This window comes from Mus pahari, chromosome 21, assembly GCF_900095145.1.
Source record: "Mus pahari chromosome 21, PAHARI_EIJ_v1.1, whole genome shotgun sequence".
Lineage (NCBI taxonomy): Eukaryota > Metazoa > Chordata > Mammalia > Rodentia > Muridae > Mus > Mus pahari.
In genome coordinates this window covers 15,658,832-15,678,707 of record NC_034610.1, presented here as the reverse complement: position 1 = coordinate 15,678,707, position 19,876 = coordinate 15,658,832, and the positions used below count along the sequence as shown (strand labels likewise).

The following is a 19,876-nucleotide window of genomic DNA, read 5'->3' as shown; positions in this document are numbered from 1 at the left end:
CGGTCACTGTTGGATTGGAGCAGCTGTTGTGTTCCACTCACCAGTGATCCTAAGATCGCTTGAGCAGGTTGGGGTGTCCGCTGAATCCTCCCTCAAGGTGACCCAGTGCTGGCGGAGACCATAAGGGATGTTTGCCTCTTGTCAGGCCAATTCTCCGCTTCCCTAGTGCTGTGCACGATTGAATTGGAACAGAAGTTGTGTTTCACTCACCAGTGATCCTAATATCCTGTGTACAGTCCTCTAGGGACCATGGTGGTGTCTGCCCTAGGTGACCCAGTGCAGGCACAGAGTGGAAGGGATTTGTGCTTCTAATAATTCTTATAACTTCTTATTTATGTAGTTTGATTACATAAAAGACAAAGCCCTGTTTAGATTAGAAAGTGGAGATTTTGCTATATACCATGCTTGAACACATTTGTTAACTAGTTATGAATTTATTTCTCTATATTAACAAGGTAAACTGTGCTGGTGTTCCAGTTGCTGGTATGATATATGGTATTGTCATCTCTATAACTAACAATTCCTGTTTTCTCTATATAAATATTTGGGACTTCCTCAACAGCAATAAATAAACAAATAAATAGATAGATAAATAAATAAATAGATAGATAGATAAGAAAGAAAGAAAGAAAGAAAGAAAGAAAGAAAGAAAGAAAGAAAGAAAGTGAAAGAAAGAAAGAAAGAAAGAGCTGGTTTTCTGTGATTTGCTTGTTACAAAGTAAGCTTATGAGAAGAAGGTCAATTAATTTTCAATCTGGCCAAAAGGCAACACTTCAGAGCAGCATCCAGTTGTTGATTTGTTTATGGTGAATAAACTGGAATAACTACCACCATGTTTTTTGTATGAATTGAAAAGAGTATGGTATTTGATAAACAAAGAGTTGAATGCTGGATCTGTGACAGGGCAGGCAGAAAGATGGTCGGAGTGCGGCAATACAGAAAACCAATCCTTAATGATGGGAAGAGAACAAGAGTGTACAGAGCTTAACAGAGAGCCACTTGGTAGAAACAAAGTGGCAAGTGAGTCAGGAATAGAATGTTATCTGAGAAACAAGCCCAGCAAAAATGTCAGTAGTAGCCTTATACGATTTAGATGGCTCAGTCTTCACTCTTAAGCTCTAAATGAGACCTTTCAAAATCCCTGCAATACAATAACTTTGAGTGGATATAACTGCAATGTTTTCATTTTGTCCTTTCTATTTTTCACATATTTGGACTATTCTGATGTAACATGTGAGGAGCAACCTAAGCTATTTTCATATAAAAAGTTTCTTGCTTCATATTTTTAGTCACTTCATTCCAAGATGATTTCAGCCCTGATCTGTGGCTATTTGTAGCTTTGGCTGAAATAGTGCCTTGGGCTAGGGATGAATATGAACAAACATATTTCCCAGCTTGTTCTTTACCTAAGTAGAGTGCCTCAGCTGCAGAGTCCAAGAGAAATAGATTTAAAATTCCCAATGCCAGTGGAGGAAGCAAAAGAAAACCCTTGGAATGATTAGTGTGTCACTCTCTCTTCAGTAAAGTTCAAAGCACCCATGGTCTCAGCATAATATATACTATGCACTGTCTGATCTGCATTAAGCTGATGAGTGTATCAATAGGATGTTCTACTGGACTTTTATTCTCTGGTTCTTGCAGACTACCAAATTTGTCTCTGCCTTTATCACTGTGAATATCAGTAAATGCTATTACAAAACTACTGAAGGTTTTCACCATGAAGGAGATGTCATGATTGGTGCATTTTTTCCTATTCATACTTACTACTCTGCAAAGCAAATTCCACATCCATTTCTACCATACTATTATATGGGTAATCTTATACAGTAAGTACAATTGTTAACTTTTAGTGTTTAGAGTTCTTATGAATTATTGGGAGTACTCTTTAAATTGTACTAATATTCTTTTCATTTTTAAATGACTATTTTTTTTAGATATTTGAAAATCTATTCTTTATATGTATTATCATTTTGGCTTCTTTTCCTCTATCAGGTGGAATAAAATGGTAACTTTGAGTTTCTTCATCTTAGTTTCCTCCTTTGATTAATAAAGTGTAACTTTTTATTTGCAATTACTGTTATGCCACAATTACTGAATAGTTTTCAATATTATGATTTCAAGAGTGTTAAGTTATACTGAGTTGACGTTGTTGTTCATATTCCTAATGTGTTCTTCTGGTATTAGATTATATTACTGAGTTCAGTAAGTCCTGAATGTGTGTTGTGATTCTTGAGTGACAAGACTGTGTTTTAGTATATACAGCTAATTCCAGATTTATTGCATCAGAATTGTGAATATTTCTGGGCTCCAGAGTTATTTCATCCATCTCATGTTTTCTTATGAGTGATTGTTTGCTGATTTAATTTTTATTCTGAGCTTTTCAGTGCTTACCTATTTACACTATCTGGAATATTTTCTCTCATTTTTATGGTTGTATTTACCAAGACATCATGCCTAAGAGTGTGTGATCTTCTATTTTCTAGCATGTGTGAAATATTCCACATGAATGCATAGAGTCAGACAGGAGCTTCTGAATTACAGAGAAATATTCATGTGCTTCCTAATAAAGGAAGTAAGATGCGTTTTTATAAATCAGACTTTCCAATCCCATGAAGATCATCTTCTATCTGTACTTGTCCAGGAAGAAAGGCTGTCACAGAGCATTAACACTTGGAAATGCCTGTAAAAACATAAGGAAATATGGTGGGAGTTAAGAAGTGGTAATAGCCAAAAGAAATACAGATTTGAATGTAATTTAGCATCAGTGTGACAATACTATGTGCTTGGCAAAATCATAGTGAGATTTTAGAACATTACATCAAAATCAGTGAAGGCCAAAACAAGTTTAGTTATAAATGAATAATTGAACAACTTTTTACCTTGAGGGATTTATTTTGAAAATGTAGAACCGAAAATATGGCTATGGAAAATTTGCTATTTAGTTACAATATTTCATGGTAGATATAATTTTTTTTAGGGAATCATTTTCTTTCAAGAAAAAAAATAACAAAAATCTCTCATATGCATAGCAGTTGTGGAAACTATGTGTGTTGGGGATCTTCTATTTCATCATAGTTAATGTTTCTCATTACTCAACTTTTCCTCTGCCCTTTACTCTAAGTCAACAATAAACATTGATATGCACTTGGTTTTTACTGTGCAGTGTTAAACCCTTCACTGCAAGGACTATAGTTTCAGTTATGTGAGCATTTAGTGTCTGGTTTGTCTATTATAAATAAAATGCTCCCTGTCAAAAAATATTTAACTTGTCAAAAAGTCAGAAAAAAATTAAATTTGTGGTAGAGTGCATTGACTTCTATTATAAAGAATTAACAATACTATCTCATATAACTCATTCACTAAGTGTAATTTATCAAATACCATTGACCACATAAAGGCATACATACCACAAAGCTGAGAACATTCTTTTGTGTTTATCACTTAACCCTTTTCTTATTAATTTGGAAAATTTCTCTATATATCAAATGGATTTTTTCTCTCTCTTCAATTCTTATATCTTATATGTTATTGAGCACAAATTCTTTACTTGTTACTACCATATTTACAAAAGAATAAGTGCTGTCATTATATTCTGCGATATTAGCTTTTCATCATAACATTAACTAAATGGGTCTTTCTTTTCGTATATGTTACTAGGAAGTATGACATGTAAATATTTGCTATATAGATTGTTCTTGATGAATATAGTATAATTTTAAGAGAAAAACTGGCTTTTCCCCATTGTCACATTAATGATACACTCTTTTGATATATATTATCATGGTTCATATTTGTGTGTGTGTGCACATATTTTTGATGAAGCTCACATCGCAAGAAAAAGAAAAACTTTGGGAACAAATATTCTCTGCCTCAGGCCCACTAAGTCAGTATCAGGATCCTGCAGTGGCCAAACAAATTCATTGCCTAATATGTTTAGTCCTTTTATCAATCTATCCAGTATGTGCCCAACTCAAACTGGAAATTTCTTCTATGTATTCAGGAGAGTTTTTAGAACATCCAAATACAGGTAACCAAAAAGTATAGAAAGATGGTGACAATTTAATATTATGAGGGTTTCATATTCAAGCCCTAGTAAGCAGCATAACTTGGCAGTTGAATCCATGTGGTTCTCATATTAAAATTCAAGGAAGTAAGAAAGGTAGTGTGGAATCCCTCTGCTAATAAGGAAAATTATAAGTCCAAGAGTTTATCAGACTGCTTTGGATTGATACCTAAAGGAGCAAATTTGTGAAGCCCTAAAGGAGAAGTCTGGATTGTCATGTAGATGCTAAGATGCTGAAGATTCCTGAACAGAGGGATGCCAACTAAGGAGCACTGCTAATAGGGAATGGAACAAGCCCAAGGGAAAGAAGTGTTTTATAGACAAGAAAGATAAATGGAATTAGAGATCTCAAGACAATTTTGACATCAAATAAGGAGTTGCAGTGTTTAGAGTTGTTTGAGATAATTTTTGGTTTTTTTATTATTATTATTTTTGTTTTCCTTTGGTCCAGGAATTCCTCATCATGCTCCATTACCTCAAATTTGAAATGGTAGTGTATAATCTGTGTCATTATAACTTGGAGGTATGTGATCTGTTGTTTTATTTTGCTTTTACTAGGAATTAAAGATGATAGATAGCAGAATCTCAGAATAGTATCTGAAGTTTGAACCTTAAAGAAATTCAGGGCATTTTAAATTATGGAAACTTTTGAAATTAGACTAAATGCATTTTGCATTATGTTATGGCTCCAAGCCTATGAAGACCAAGGAATGGAAAGAAATGGTTTGAACAGAAATGTCTTCCATATTCTATTGTGTTTTCATGTTTTAATTATAATGAGTGGTACTATCAGAATGTGTGGCCTTTGTAGTAAGATGTAGACGTGCTAGAGAAATTGTGTTACTATGGGGGCAGGCTTATGGGTCTAAGGAGATCAAGTATGGACCATGTGTTACATTTTCCAATTGAAATGCATGTGGATTAAGAAGTAAATCTATAGCAGACCACTTCTGCCTTTATAACGCTATACTTCCCACTATAACCATAATAGACTAAAGCTTTGAAAATGTATGCTAGTCCCAGTGTTTTTGCTAGATGCTATAGTCATTATGTCTCCTCACAGAAACAAAATGCTAAGAAAAATAGCTTCTCATGTTGTGGTTGGGGTGAATGCATAACTTCATTCTACATGCTGATGTTCTGATTCATATGAGCATTTTAAGGTCATTGTGTGTTGTTATATAAAGTGTGAAATCATAAATATATTACACTGAAGTATTGAAAAATTATCCACCCATGAGGTTATTCCCAACTACTGGTTCTAAGAGAAAGAGTTTGTGGTAATCTTCCCAGTGCTCCTGAGCTAAGTTCCATAGTCCTTTGCAGGGAAAGAATTTACACAATGGAACTATAATGAAGCATTTTCTGTGATAAACAAACATTGACACTGAAACAAAATATATATTTCTTTCAATGAGAAATCATGTCCTTTCAGAGAAAAAGATACTTTTCTATTCACATAAGTTATTAGTATACAAATGAAGTGAAAACTCAGAGAGTAGACCATGCCAAGTAAAACACTGATGACATGAGTTAGTATTTCGCAGAAGAATATGAGTGCATGCCTGTAATACAGGAATCATGAGCAGAGTAGGAGATTGAAACAAGAGTATCTATAGAAGGGTTCTTTGTAGAAAATTTGGAATATGTGAATAGAAAATAAGTAAACTAAGCAGCCATATGTGGCTATTGCAAGACATTATTCCCATAAATTGCCATAGAGAGGTAGGTTAACATTTATGAGTTCAAGACAGTCCTAATATACCCAGAAACTTCCATAAAATCATAGACGTTTCTTTAATCAAGAAAGCAAGCAATTGATAAAAAAATGAATGAAAGCCATAAATAAATAAAATAGACTATGTCTAAATAAGAAGAAAAATCTAGTTGTAAACCTGGAGGTTGTCTTCTCTTGCATTGATACTTACTGACCTCCATAAAACTGTATATACAAAGAGATATGCATGCACTCAGGGATACAGACAAATATATAAAATAAACATGTGATGCCTTATTTCTAATGCTATCAATTTAATGACAGATACTGGCTTTTATCTGCAAGTTCTAAGCTTGCATGTCAACAATTCCAGAGTGCCATACTGAAAATTAATGTCAGAGAAATGGCAGAAGTGACTCCACATGAAATGTATTAGTTAATCTTGAATTACTAGTTAATAAAAATATTGTTTCTAAAATGTGATTGACTTTTTACAAAAAAAAAATAGTAGGTTTTCATAACTGAAGTTTTCAGAATGCCAAGGTCAAAATAACAAAATAGCTGTTATTTTGGGAGAAAGTGCTATCTATTTTTTTGGACTGAAATTATTTAGTATTATACAATAAAAAATAAATACAGCTTGCTTTGATGAACTAAAATTAAGAGTGATAATGCTAAATGAACTTGCCAAATCTTGACATCTATAACCAATCTAATTACACCTATTCATGGAGACCATTTTTATATATTTTATGGAGATAAACATGAACTATAAAGTTTACTCTACTCAATATGTGGTCTATGTGTTATTCTTCTTGTGTATTTTTTGCCATTTATACAGGTATAATTTTAAGAATTACCAGTATATCCTTGCTCTGGTATTTGCCATTGAGGAGATCAACGGGAACCCCAATATTTTACCTAATATATCACTTGGATTTGATTTCTACAATGTCTGATTCACTGAGAAGGACACTCTCATGAATGTTTTTAATTGGCTCACAAATAGAAGGAAGAAAAAGATTTTGCCAAACTACAACTGTAACAAGAAAAAAATTTCTGCTGCACTCACAGGGACATCATGGACAACATCTGCCCAAATTGGCACTTTATTTCAACTCTTTAAATTTCCATAGGTGAGAAAATTTGGAGTGTGAGAACTGGGAATCACATGTCTTCATTGTTATTATAGGTGTTTTTCAAATGACAAGAGGGACATTTGAATTATTAAAGCAGCAAAGTAAGTATCCAGAGATATTGATATGAAACAAATTGCACTTGCATGCAAGAAAAATGACAGTCAAGTAAATGGAACTTGGTAGTTCTTTGAGGCTAAGCATGGATTTTCCTTTAAAATTGGTCTAAAACTATCTTTCTTTTCCTCCTGTTATTTGTTGTTTTAGGAGTAAAATTGTGTTTGATCTTAATATTCTTTTTCTCACTTGATTCAGCTTTCCTATGGACCTTATGATCCCATCTTGAGTGACAGAAGTCAGTACTGTTCTCTCTACCAGATGGCCCCAAAGTATATATCACTTTCACATGGAATTATCTCTTTGATGGTTCATTTTAGTTGGTTTTGGGTTGGTCTCATCCTTCCAGATGACCACAAAGGGAATATACTTCTACCAGAAATCAAAGAAGAGATGCAGAGAAAAGGAGTCTGCTTAGCATTTGTTAAAATGATCCCTGCCACCTGGACTTCACATTTTAGCAAATTCTAGGAAAATATGGATGAGGTAAATGTCATAATAATATATGGTGACATTGATTCTCTAGAAATTCTAATGAGAAATATTGGGCAAAGGTTATTGACATTGAAAGTCTGGGTCATGAACATTGAACCTCATGTTACTGACTATGCTGATTATTTCTTGTTAGACTCATTCCATGGGAGCTTAATTTTTACTCACCATTACAGAAAGAATTTTGAGTTTACCCATTTTATTCAAACAGTTAATCCTTACAAATATCCAGAAGATATTTATCTTCCTAAGTTGTGGCATTTGTTCTTCAAGTGCTCATTTTCTGATATTGATTGTCAACTATTGGCTAACTGTCAAGCCAATGCTTCTTTGGATATATTACCTTCTCATATATTTGACATAGGGATTAGTGATGAGAGCAAGTCTATCTATAATGCCGTGTATGCTCTGGCTCACAGCCTTCACATGATGAGTATCCAACAAGTACAAATACAACCCCATGAAAATGGAGATGTGTTGGTGTTCTTGCCCTGGCAGGTAATAACCATTGTAATAAATTATATTATTATCATTTTGATATATGAGATGTTTATTGACAGTAAATTCTGGATTTTAAAATCCTGTTTATCTTGTCAACAATCACAGGAATTTGGGGGTTTTGAAATTTATCTAAGCCAAGACAGGTTAAAGAGTGTGTTACTGAGAAATGGAATACAAGATACCAGGCTGATATTTTCATAATCAACACCAGTTTCATGTTGTCAATAACTACATATACAATATTTGCATGGTAATAGTTGCAATAAAATTAAGAGCTTATGTATTTATTACAATAGGAATATGTGAGTGGGCATTTAAGTGAAACAATGATAGTGGCTTTGTCTTAAATAATTCCCTAAATTAACCTTGAGATATAAACACCCTCATTTCAGACTATGCGCCTCTGAGGATAATTTGAAAGCAAATGGGTCAGGCTTGGTTTCAAGAAAGTGTCATTGCATGAGTCAGAAGCCATTGATTCATTACCTGAGGATAGTTCATAGTTTTCTCTATGAAGCTGATTGGCATTCAGAAGCAGAATTATATCCCTTTCATTCATGAATTCATTTACTCAACAGTACTGTACCTTCATTAATTTGACTTTCTCATCAGAAATTAAGAACAATAAGATACATTCAAAAGCATAGGTTGATTCTGCTTCTTGAACACAGTGTAATATAAATTCATGGATTTCTTTCAGCTTAACACTTTCTTGAAGGAAATTGATGAGAAAGACAATATGAGTTTAGATTGGCAACAGAAACTAAATGCAGACTATGACATTCTTAACCTTTGGAATTTACCAAAGGGTCTTGGACTAAAGGTGAAAATAGGATCCTTTTCTGCAAATACTGCCCAGGACCAACAATTGTCCTTGTCTGAAGAGATGATCCAATGGCCAGAAGGATTTTCAGATGTGAGTTATGTCTTTAATCAATGCTTTGTGCTTATGTTAATAATAAATGTTTATTTTCTGATACAATGACACTTGTTTTCTGACTGAAGATCAATCACTCTTGATTACCAGTATAAAATACAATAAAGGTAGTAGTATATTAGGTTTTCTTACTCCTTGATTCATACTAATGGAAGTATTTGATGTAAATAAGACCCACAATGTTTACTCATATGAATATTATTTGTCACAAATTATGAACCCTTTGGAACAGGATATTTTCATCTCCAAAATATGTAATGGGTCATTGTGCTTTATATAATTTTCCCATTTGGGAACAGTAACATGAAACAAGATAAACATTATTTTTTTATTGTATGATCACACAAAATGACCAAACATGAATCATAGAAGAAAAAGTATATTTTTGCTTATGGTTCCAGAAATATGTAACTCTAGGATAGTTTGAAGTATGGCAACAAGGTGTAGTCATGAAGTCAGCTCAAGATACAGAAAAATAATGTTTCTATATACCCATACATATAGTAAATTAAATGAGAAACCTATATCTGAGGAAGGTATTTAAATGTTTTAATTCCAACCAGATTGAGATAATTTTGCAAGCATGTCTGAGGTTCCTAACATTGCAAAGTGTGACAAGAATATGGTAATATGAACCCAAATACTTTAACATATATGGAAATATTTTCATTCCAAGTGACATATAATAAATTTCTTAGTATTTCTTAACTGTACATAGATTCACCATGGGTCCACTGACAATCTTGCTTAGAAATGTCAACCTATGATCAGTTAGTGTAGCTTTTTCAGACTCTGAAAAAGGAGAACTATATAGTGTATACCTGTGTATGCTACTGGTTTAACTATGTCCTATATTAAATACATAGCTGAAATAATTTAAGAAACAATTTGAAGGTACAGTGCATTAGATTAGAAAATGTATGATTTCCCGATGTATGGATGATATAATATCCTCTGAATGGAGAAATGTATGAATAATGCAGCTCTCTTCTATTTTTTTTATACATTTCTTCTTAGATATTATCCAATTAAAAATAACTCTCGAATTTAAGAGGCCCTCTTCAACCTAGCGAATTTTATCTGTGTATTTCGTGCTAAAAAATACACATAACTTTGTTTCTATGTCCATTATAAATCCTATCAATTGACAGTTAAGATTCACAATCATTGTGGAAATAAAGGTACTCAATACAGTAGTCATAAAGTATAGAGATAATATCAGTATGGAGAGAGCGGTGGTCTTCATATCTTCCCTGTGGCCTGCTGTTCACAAACTTGTCCCTACTGCATTATGTTTCCAAATTCTCTACCACTCTGATAATTATCAGACATGTATTTAAACGCATTTGCTTCTGAATAACTTTTCTAAATAATCCTCTGTACTTGTAAGACTAAGTGAAAATGTATTTCATAACATTCAAAACCTCTGGCTTTTAAAATTTTTTCTATAAAACCCTAAGCATACGATAACATTCCTTTCATTTTTCTCAGAACCCTCAATCTGTGTGCAGTGAGAGTTGTAGGTCTGGATTCAGAAAAATAACCCTGGAGGGCAAGGCGATATGCTGCTACAATTGCACACCTTGTGCAGAAGATGAGATTTCTAATGAAACAGGTAAATACAGGTTTTACAGAAAGCTTTTCCAGTTTTTGACAAGAGGCCATATTATACTAGCTAGTGAAAATGATGTGAATTCCAACCAGTAATAAATATCTTCATTTATTTGTTTGGGAACTTAAATGTCAAAATTCATCATCATCCCTTTGCAATTGCCCACCATAGCCATTAAAACCATACTTCTTTTATATCGTTGATTCACTTCAAATATTGATTGTAGCAAAAAAAAAAAAGTATTTCTGGGGCACTTCACAGTATGATTTATTTCAGGTTAAAATACATTGACAAAGAATCAATTTGCTTTTTCAGCTGTATTTCAATAATTTTTTAAGACTTATCTGTGGCTCAGATCTTCATAGTGGTGATTATACCCACTCATTTTAAATATAAAATTCAAAATAAATAAATATAAAAATATATGAATATAAATATTTTGTATAAAAATACAAAATTTAAAATGTATTTTCTTTCAATTTTACATTTTTTGATAATTTTTGGACAATGTGTTTTCACTATATTCAAGCTTCCCAAACCTTCCATATCTGTTCTGCTCTTTCTTACCTACTCAAAATACTATAGTTAATCTAAAAATGTCTGTAATCCTCATGTAGTCCTCTGTGTGTTTTTGTATCTCACTTGAAGGTTGTCAATCAGCCATGGAATTTATGCTAAAAACAAAACAAAAAAAACCAAAAAAACCTCTTCTCCCAACAGCGAATATTTCCTTCTCTGGGGGTGTGTCTTTATGTGTTTCTTCACTCTCTTTATAGGAATTTGGTCAGGCCTACAGACTTCTAATAACTTTTTTTGTGTGGTATGACTTCATAGGTGCAAATTCCCTATGTTTTCTGAAAACAGTTTTCTTATAGTTACTTGTACATTGTAGAGATTGCTAGATTTATGCCATGTCTTCAATAATAATATGATTTTAACAAAACATTTTATTTTATTATTGGAATCTTCAGGAAAGATTAGAGTTTGTGATCCATCTTTTAGGGAGAGATGTGTCAGTAGCAGCAAGTTTCAAGGTTTTAAACTTCATGTGACATCTAGAATCTCTGTTTTCTCTGACTTCTGTTTTCAGTCAGGATGTCAGAATTCATCTAGTTCTCCAGTGTCATCTGTACCTCAATGCTTTCATGCTTTACGATTTGACAGAAATGGCCTGACAATGTAAAGCTATAAACAAACAGCAATAGAACAACTAAGACTGGATAACAACACAACTCCTTAAACTTTTTTGAAAACTTTGCTTAGAAAATTTCTGAGACTAATCAAGAACAGTTAACAGTTATTGGCATTGTTACAGAGATTTCCTTTATTAGTTAGATATATTTTTAATTTTCTATAGCTATATTTGGATACTACAGACTTAATCTTTAAATAAAATAGATTAATTTGTTTCACTCTTTGAAAGGTAAGAGTAACATTCTGCTAAGATGTGAGTGAGCTTTCATTTTATTTAGGAACACATCAAGTGTATATAGAGAAAAGCACTATTGTCATTCACTTTGAATATGACTCCTGTGATTAATGATTCACTGCCAATATAACTGCATAAATTCATGAGTATTTTGCAATTATGAGCCAATTCTTTGCTAGTAGGCTCAGTTTACAGTATTGTTGATTTTAGGAGGATGTAGCCCATTGATTAAAGCCATAGACATGAATCACATGCACATATTTGTACAATATGTGAATACACACATATATAAACATATATATGTATATATATTTGTATGTATATACAAAAATATGCACATTCCTACTTATATATACATATTCATATACATATATGTAGAAAGAGATCTATTTGGAGAGATAGAGAAAGGCAGAGAGAAGGTAAGATATACACAAAGAAGAATAATGTTATCATAATCAATTTTACACCTGCTATTTAATACTTGACTCGTTTCAATTCTGTATTATTTTAAATTAGTTTAATTGTATTGACATTGAATCATAAAATTCACAAAATTCATAAAATACACTGTATTTACATTACACAAAGAAGGAGCATTATTTTTAATGATCAGATACAAAGTTGCAAGTGATATTTAATGAAGGTTTAGTGTCAATTTCAAAGTGGTAAAGAGAAACTGATCATGTAAATACAGAGTCTGAACTGATGAACTATAAAACATTACTTGTGTGATTAGAACAAAAGCAGTCAGCCATACTCTCCTCTATTCCTCTTTTGTAGAAGTTTCCCATTTCACTATTCATAGTCTTTTAAGAGATATCAATTCAAATAAATCAAGGTTGATCCCCTCAAAGAGACAACTTTTGAAAGATGTGCTGTCATCTTTCTAGTTGTTGTGATTTTGGTTGCATTCTAGAGAGTAGTATGTTCAATAAATGAAGGTTTGCTGTTTAATTTAATGTCAGTTACAAAATATATAACTATTAATATTGCCTTCATGCAATCCACAGAATCAAACTTTGAAATGTACTCATACTATACATTCCCAAAAGTTCTGTGGCATTTAGCATTCTTTTCTATGATAATACTTNTATGAGCGCATGCTGGATATAAGATGGCAGATTATATAAATAAAGTTANACACAGAAAGGNGATGAGAGAGCATAATGGCCATGGATGCCTTTCATATTGAACTAGATTTCTTCTTGTATTAAAATAATAACTATCAGATTTTTATGATACACTTTATTTATATCCTAAAATCATAGANTTTTTAACATGCATAAAATTACTTGGAGCTATGAGGTACAATTTTGTATATCATTTTATTGTCTTAAAGAGATTGTTTCCTTGTTCCACNAACTCTATTCACTCAACACCCATTTCTCCTGTTATTTTAAACTTTTTTAGGCAGGCTCTAAGAGAGGTAGTGTATGGGGGTTTCATTATCACTTTCAATGTCATATCTTTTGACTTTCACATTCGCAAAACATGCTACTAAATCACAGATTGGAAACTTTAGTACTTCCTAATATCACTTAACTGATATTAAAGGTTTTAACCTACAATAAACCCTATGAAATGTTTAAAAGTCAAAAATATCCACAGACATGAAAGATATATCACATGTACATATTTTATCTCCACATAAACCCTAAAGTTTGATTGNTGAAAATATTAGGATACAAAGATTAAATCATGTCTTCTAACATGCCAAATGCTACATACCTAGGATTTGATTACAATTTTTCCTACCCTATCATTGCTAATATTAAAACAATTTGCATAAATAATTAATAATTTTTTGTCCTACCAATTGTAACTGACAACAAATTCTACCTCTTTTTCATACAAGTCCAGAAATTGGAAATTTGTGTTTGATTTACCCAGCATATTTATTGACTACTATTATATCATCTGCCTTTATGTCACATAAACACTATATGGAATTATAACCTAAAGACAGTGTAAACCACCTGTAATCCAGAGAAGGAAAAAGTCTAAAAGAAGTTATAGAATATAGATTGTTCAATTAGAAGAATAGGTAATATGCACAATTATGGTATCTTCAACAAAGGAAAAATAGTGCTCATTACTTCTGTATCAACTAAGTTTGAGCCTAGAGTAGAATAAATTCAAAAATTTTAAATAGAATTTATTTACTTCTTTCCAAATCCTACATAGTAAATATGATCATATGTTTGCCTGCAAAACTTACCAGAACCACCCTTGCATCTTTACTTATCAAATATGTTGTTTTCTCTCTTAAAAAAATAAAAAAATATACACTCTACTCCATTACATGCTACCCAAATATGCTGGAATGTGTGACCTGCACTATAGAAAGCTTAATCTAAGTGTTCACAATTTTAAAGGCTGTTGATCTTTCATTTACAATAGCTCCTAATGTAAGGGTGTGTCTTCACATCAACCTTCCTTTTATTATGATTATCTATCAGGCCTGAGATTTTACTAAACCATGTATATGATATCACAAACATGAATTTATATACAGAATTATATCATCACAGGTTTTTATATCACTGTTTCTTTACAGACCCTCGAGGTTTCTGATTTTTTATGAAGTTTCTATTGTAACTTCTGTAAATGCAAACTTTCTATAATCGTAGATTTTATCTTCAAATTTTTAGCCTCCCAAAGCCCTTATATACATATGTATATGTGTATCTGTATATGTACAATATATATTTATGTATAGTATGTGTGCCTGGTGTGTAAATGTATGTACTCAAACATGTCACATGCATGTCAAAAGTGAGTTGGGAATGTACCTGTATATGCCTAATCACACTGGGTCAATCACCAAGACAAAGTCAGAAAGGGACTCTATTTATTAACTATACGCTACAATAGTATAAAGCTCAAATACATGCCAAACACTGAAAATTTGAAAATACTGATGATTAAAAGTTACACAGTAATGTATTTTTTAAAGTGGAGATATAAATTTTTATTCTTATTAATGAAGTAAAATTTAAGGTCTAGTGATCAAGTCACATTTTAAGAAATATAAAATACTGATAATGTAACATTGAAATCTAATTACATGTATCTATGGTTAACCATAGAGTTTACAAAATTTCATGAACACAGTATTATAGAAGTATTCTCTAAAGTATGTTCTTCTTATAATTTTGTATTGGAAAATTTATGCCTTGTCCACAGGTTATGGAAACAGTTAATTGGATACTTTTTGAGAATTTACTAATATAATAGGTTCTATTCACTCAACTCCAGCAGAGAATGAAAAGATCGTAAAAACAAAGAATTTTACAGAGAAGTAAATTTTGGACCCTTTTCTGAAAAAGAATGATCTGAAAACAATACTCTGATGTTAATTTTTCATGTTTATTTCATAAAGTGTATCTAATTTGTGAGGTTATATCAGGCCTAACGTAGGTTTATGAAATGTAACATTTTAAAGTTTCATTTGATTTTTTATAGTCCAGATCTTATTCCCCTTCCAGACTATCCTCTAACTGTTCCCCATCACAAACCCACACCCTGTCTCCTCTAGGATGTCCTCATCTTCCCACCCCATAAATCCCATGCCACTGGGCCTCCCTACACCCTGGAGACTCCAGTCTCTTCATGGATAGGTGCATCTTCTCTGACTGTATACAGATCCAGCAGTCCTCTGCAGTATATGTGCTGGAGGCCTCATGTCAGCTGGTGTTTGCTGTCTGGTTGGTGGTCCAGTGTCTGAGAGATCTCGGGAGTTGAGGTTAGTTGAAGGTTGCCCTCTTCCTTAGCCTTCTTTAGGCTTTGCTATAATTTAACCACAGGTATAAGCAGCTTCTGTACATACATATCTGCTTCTGACTCATCTGCTTCCCAGGTTTTTCAGAAGAAGGTCATGGTAGGCTCAATTTGTGAGTACACCATAGCATCAGTAATAGTGTCTGGCCTTGGGGCCTCCCCTGGAGCTGGTTCCCACCTGGGCCTCTCACTGGTACTCCTTTAGGCTCTTCCCCATTTTTGCCTCTGCAGTTCTTTCAGAAAAAGAACAATTCTGGGTCAGAGGTTTTGACAATGGGATGGCAAACCCACCCTTCACTTGATGCCCTGTCTTTCTGCTGGCGGTGTACTCTACAATTCCCTCTCCCCATTGTAGGACATTTCATCAAAGGTCCTTCCCATTGAGTCCTGAGAGTCTATCACCTCACAGGTGTCTGGTACATTCTAGATGGAACCCCCACCTCTTACCTCCTGAGGTTGCCAGTTTCTATTCTCTCTGCTGGCACTAAGGGAGTCAGTTCTCTTACCCTCATCGAATGCCTGATCATGTTCCCCTCTTCTGCTTTCTGTTGTCATTCCCACCCAGGTTCTTCCCTCCCTGCTCCATCCTGTAATTGATTTCTTCTTCCTCCCATGTGGGACTGAGGCATCCTCACTTGGGCCCTTTTGCTTGTTTACCTTCTTTAGTTCTGCGGATTGTATCCTGTGTATTCTCTAAGTTATTGGCAAATATCCACTTATTAGTGAGTACATACCATGTATGAAGTTTTGTGTCTGAGTTACCTATACTATTGACTACTAAAAGAGATACACCATTTGCATAAAGGGCAGAAAAAAATGTATAAGTAAACAGAGGAAATTCATTAGACTAATTCAATTTAAGTCACTATAAGGAAGAAGGAATTTAAGTGAAAATACTAGAAGGTGATGTCTAGAAGTTATGACATCATTTTCTACAGATACATAGACAACTTAGGTAAGGGAAGGAGTGTGATTGAATGACTGGATAAAAACCTATTATATGGGAACATAAATACTAAAAGAAATACATAGGAAAGAAGTAGTGTTTTATGAGTATGTAATTATTAAAAACAGTGTACTTGTTATTTGTCTCTGAGAAAAAGTAAGATGAGATTTGTGGAAGTCTACTTGGAGAGAAATAACTCAGAAAAAAGGGGGGGGGATCATTTCAGCCTAAACTCATGATCTCATCACAGACTACATTTCTGACCAGAAACTGATCAGTGTGTGAAGTGTCCAGAGAGTCATTATGCGAATGCAGAGAAAAACCAGTGCTTCCAGAAAGCTGTGATCTTTCTGGCCTATGAAGACTCACTGGGGATGACCCTGGCCAGCATAGCTCTGTTCTTATCTGCAGTCACAGTCTTTGTTTTTGGCGTTTTTGTGAAATACAGAGACACTCCTATTGTCAAGGCCAATAACCGAGCTCTCAGTTATACTTTGCTCATCACACTCACCTTCTGTTTCCTTTGCTCTTTGAACTTTATTGTTCAGCCCACCCAGGCCATCTGCATCCTACAACAGACCACATTTGGAGTTGCATTCACTATGGCTCTTGCCACTGTGTTGGCCAAAGCTATTACTGTTGTTATTGCATTCAAGGCCACTTTTCCAGGGGGAATGGTGAGGTGGTTAATGATGTCAAGGGCCCCAAACTACATCATTCCTATTTGCACCCTGATCCAACTTCTTCTTTGTGGAATATGGATAACAATCTCTCCTCCATTCATTGACAATGATGTTCATACTGAACATGGATACATCATCATTTTTTGCAACAAGGGCTCATCTTTTGCCTTCCACTGTGTTCTGGGATACCTGTGCTCCTTGGCGTTTGGAGGATATACCATGGCCTTCTTGTCTAGAAATCTGCCTGGCACATTCAATGAATCAAAATTCCTGGCATTCAGCATGCTGGTGTTCTTCTGTGTCTGTGTCACATTTCTTCCTGTCTATCACAGCACCAAGGGGAAAGTCATGGTGGCTATGGAAGTCTTTGCTATCTTAGCTTCCAGTGCAGCCCTCCTTGGTTTCATATTTGGTCCTAAGTGTTACATTATCTTGATCAAACCAGACAGGAATTCATTTCATCATATCAGGGACAAAACACATTCCAGAAGGAATAAGACTTATTTAATGTAGTTAATAATAAATTTAGCTTCTGTGTTAAGAACAGTGATAAAAGATTTGAATTCATTCTCCATACCTTCTAATCATATGTTATATAATTATAATATGAATGCAACTCAATCAAATTTTAATTCTTTTTGCAATTTTAATATAGTATTTTTGTATGATTGACCTTTTTTCATGTATTAAAACCACATCTGCTCTCTGGCTCCTTAAAAGTCTATGAATTGTTAAGTCTATGAATTCTTGGCACAGTAACTGGGCAAAGTTGAAATTTTTAAATTGCCTTTGATGTAAATTCTTATTTGTCTTTCTCTTCTTTTAATTTTCTTATTAACAATAATTTGGATATTTTTCTCTCTGCCTGAATTAGTAACTCTTTTTTTCATTTTAAAAAATAGCTTTGCTGAGTGTGAAGTGCCTCTCCTTGTCTTCTTTGAAAACTTTGGTTTGGAAGTTGGTTTTATTCAAGATTAGAATGGCTACTTCAGCTTGTTTCTTTGAACAATTTGCTTGGAAAAGTGTTTTCCAGCCTTTTCTATCTATTGAAAAAAAAAAAAAAGAAAAAAAGAAAAAACTCAAAATGTATTAAAGACTATAATTCACATTAAATATTGGATTTAGACCATATTTTATGTTAAACTCATATTTGTTTCTTTCTCTATAGAATAAGCATGAGAAAATTATAGGCCTAAGGCAAAATCTAACCTGTCAACTACTCTGATAAATAACGATTTATGAAACACAGGGAAAAAATAAATAAATAGCATATATTAATTTTTTAAAATTTATTTTATTAGTTATTTTCCTCATTTACATTTCAAGTGCTATTCCTAATGTCCCCTATAACCTCCCTCTGCCTTGCTTCTCAAACCACACACTCCCATTTCCTGGCCCCAGCATTTCCCTGTACTGTGACATATGATCTTCTCAAGACCAAGGCTCTCTCCTACCATTGATAGCTGATTAGGCCATCCTCTGCTACATATGCAGCTAGAGACACAGTTCTGGGAGGTACTGGTTAGTTAATATTGTTGATCCTCCTATAGAGTTGCAAACCCCTTTAGCTACTTGGTTACTTTCTCTAGATCCTTCATTATGGGCCCTGTGTTCCATCCCATTGATGACTGTGAGTATCCACTTCTGTATTTGACAGACACTGGCATAGCCTCTCAAGAGGTACCTATATCAGGGTTCTGTCAGCTAAATCTTTCTAGCATATGCAATAGTGTCTGGGTTTGTTGGGTGTATATGGGATGGATCCCGGTTGGGGAAGTCTCTGGGTGGTCCTTTCTTCCATCTCAGGTATGAACTTTGTCTCTGTAACTCCCTCCATGGGTATTTTGTTCCCCATTCTAAGAAGGAACGAAGTATCCACACTTTGGTTTTCCTTCTTCTTGAGTTTCATGTGTTTTGAAAATTGTGTCTTGGGAAGTCTAAATTTCTGGGTTAATATCCATTTATGAGTGAGTGCATATCATGTGTGTTCTTTTGTGATTGGGTTACTTCACTCAGGATGATATCCTCCCAATCAATCTATTTGTCTAAGAATTTCATAAATTCATTGTTTTTAATTGCTGAGTAGTACTCCAATGTATAAATGTACCACATTTTCTGTATCCATTCCTCTGTTGAAGGACATCTGGGTTCTTTTAAGCTTCTGGTGATTATAAATAAAGCTGCTAGGAACATAGTGTAGCATGTGTCCTTATTACAAGTTGGAACATCTTTTGGGTATATGCCCAGGATAGGTAATGCTGGATCTTCCAGTTATACTATGTCCAATTTTCTGAGGAATTGTCAGACTTATTTCCAGAGTGGTTGTACCAGCTTGCAATCCCATTCCTATGTTGAATGGTATCTGGGTACTTTTCATCTGGCTTTTATAAATAAGGCTGCTATGAACATAGTGAATCATGTGTCCTTATTACAAGTTGGATTATCTCTTAGGTATATGCCAAG

General features: G+C 33.7%; 1 protein-coding gene across 1 annotated transcript; it reads left to right on the top strand.

The window, feature by feature from the left end:
• The first annotated feature begins 1,605 nt into the window (after positions 1–1,605).
• On the top strand, positions 1,606–17,926 carry LOC110338137 (vomeronasal type-2 receptor 116-like). The gene is given in 6 exon segments (XM_021221381.1): positions 1,606–1,826; positions 6,622–6,916; positions 7,232–8,023; positions 8,727–8,942; positions 10,455–10,578; positions 16,998–17,926. Coding segments are annotated over 6 exon segments (2,577 nt in total).
• The last annotated feature ends 1,950 nt before the right edge of the window (positions 17,927–19,876 follow it).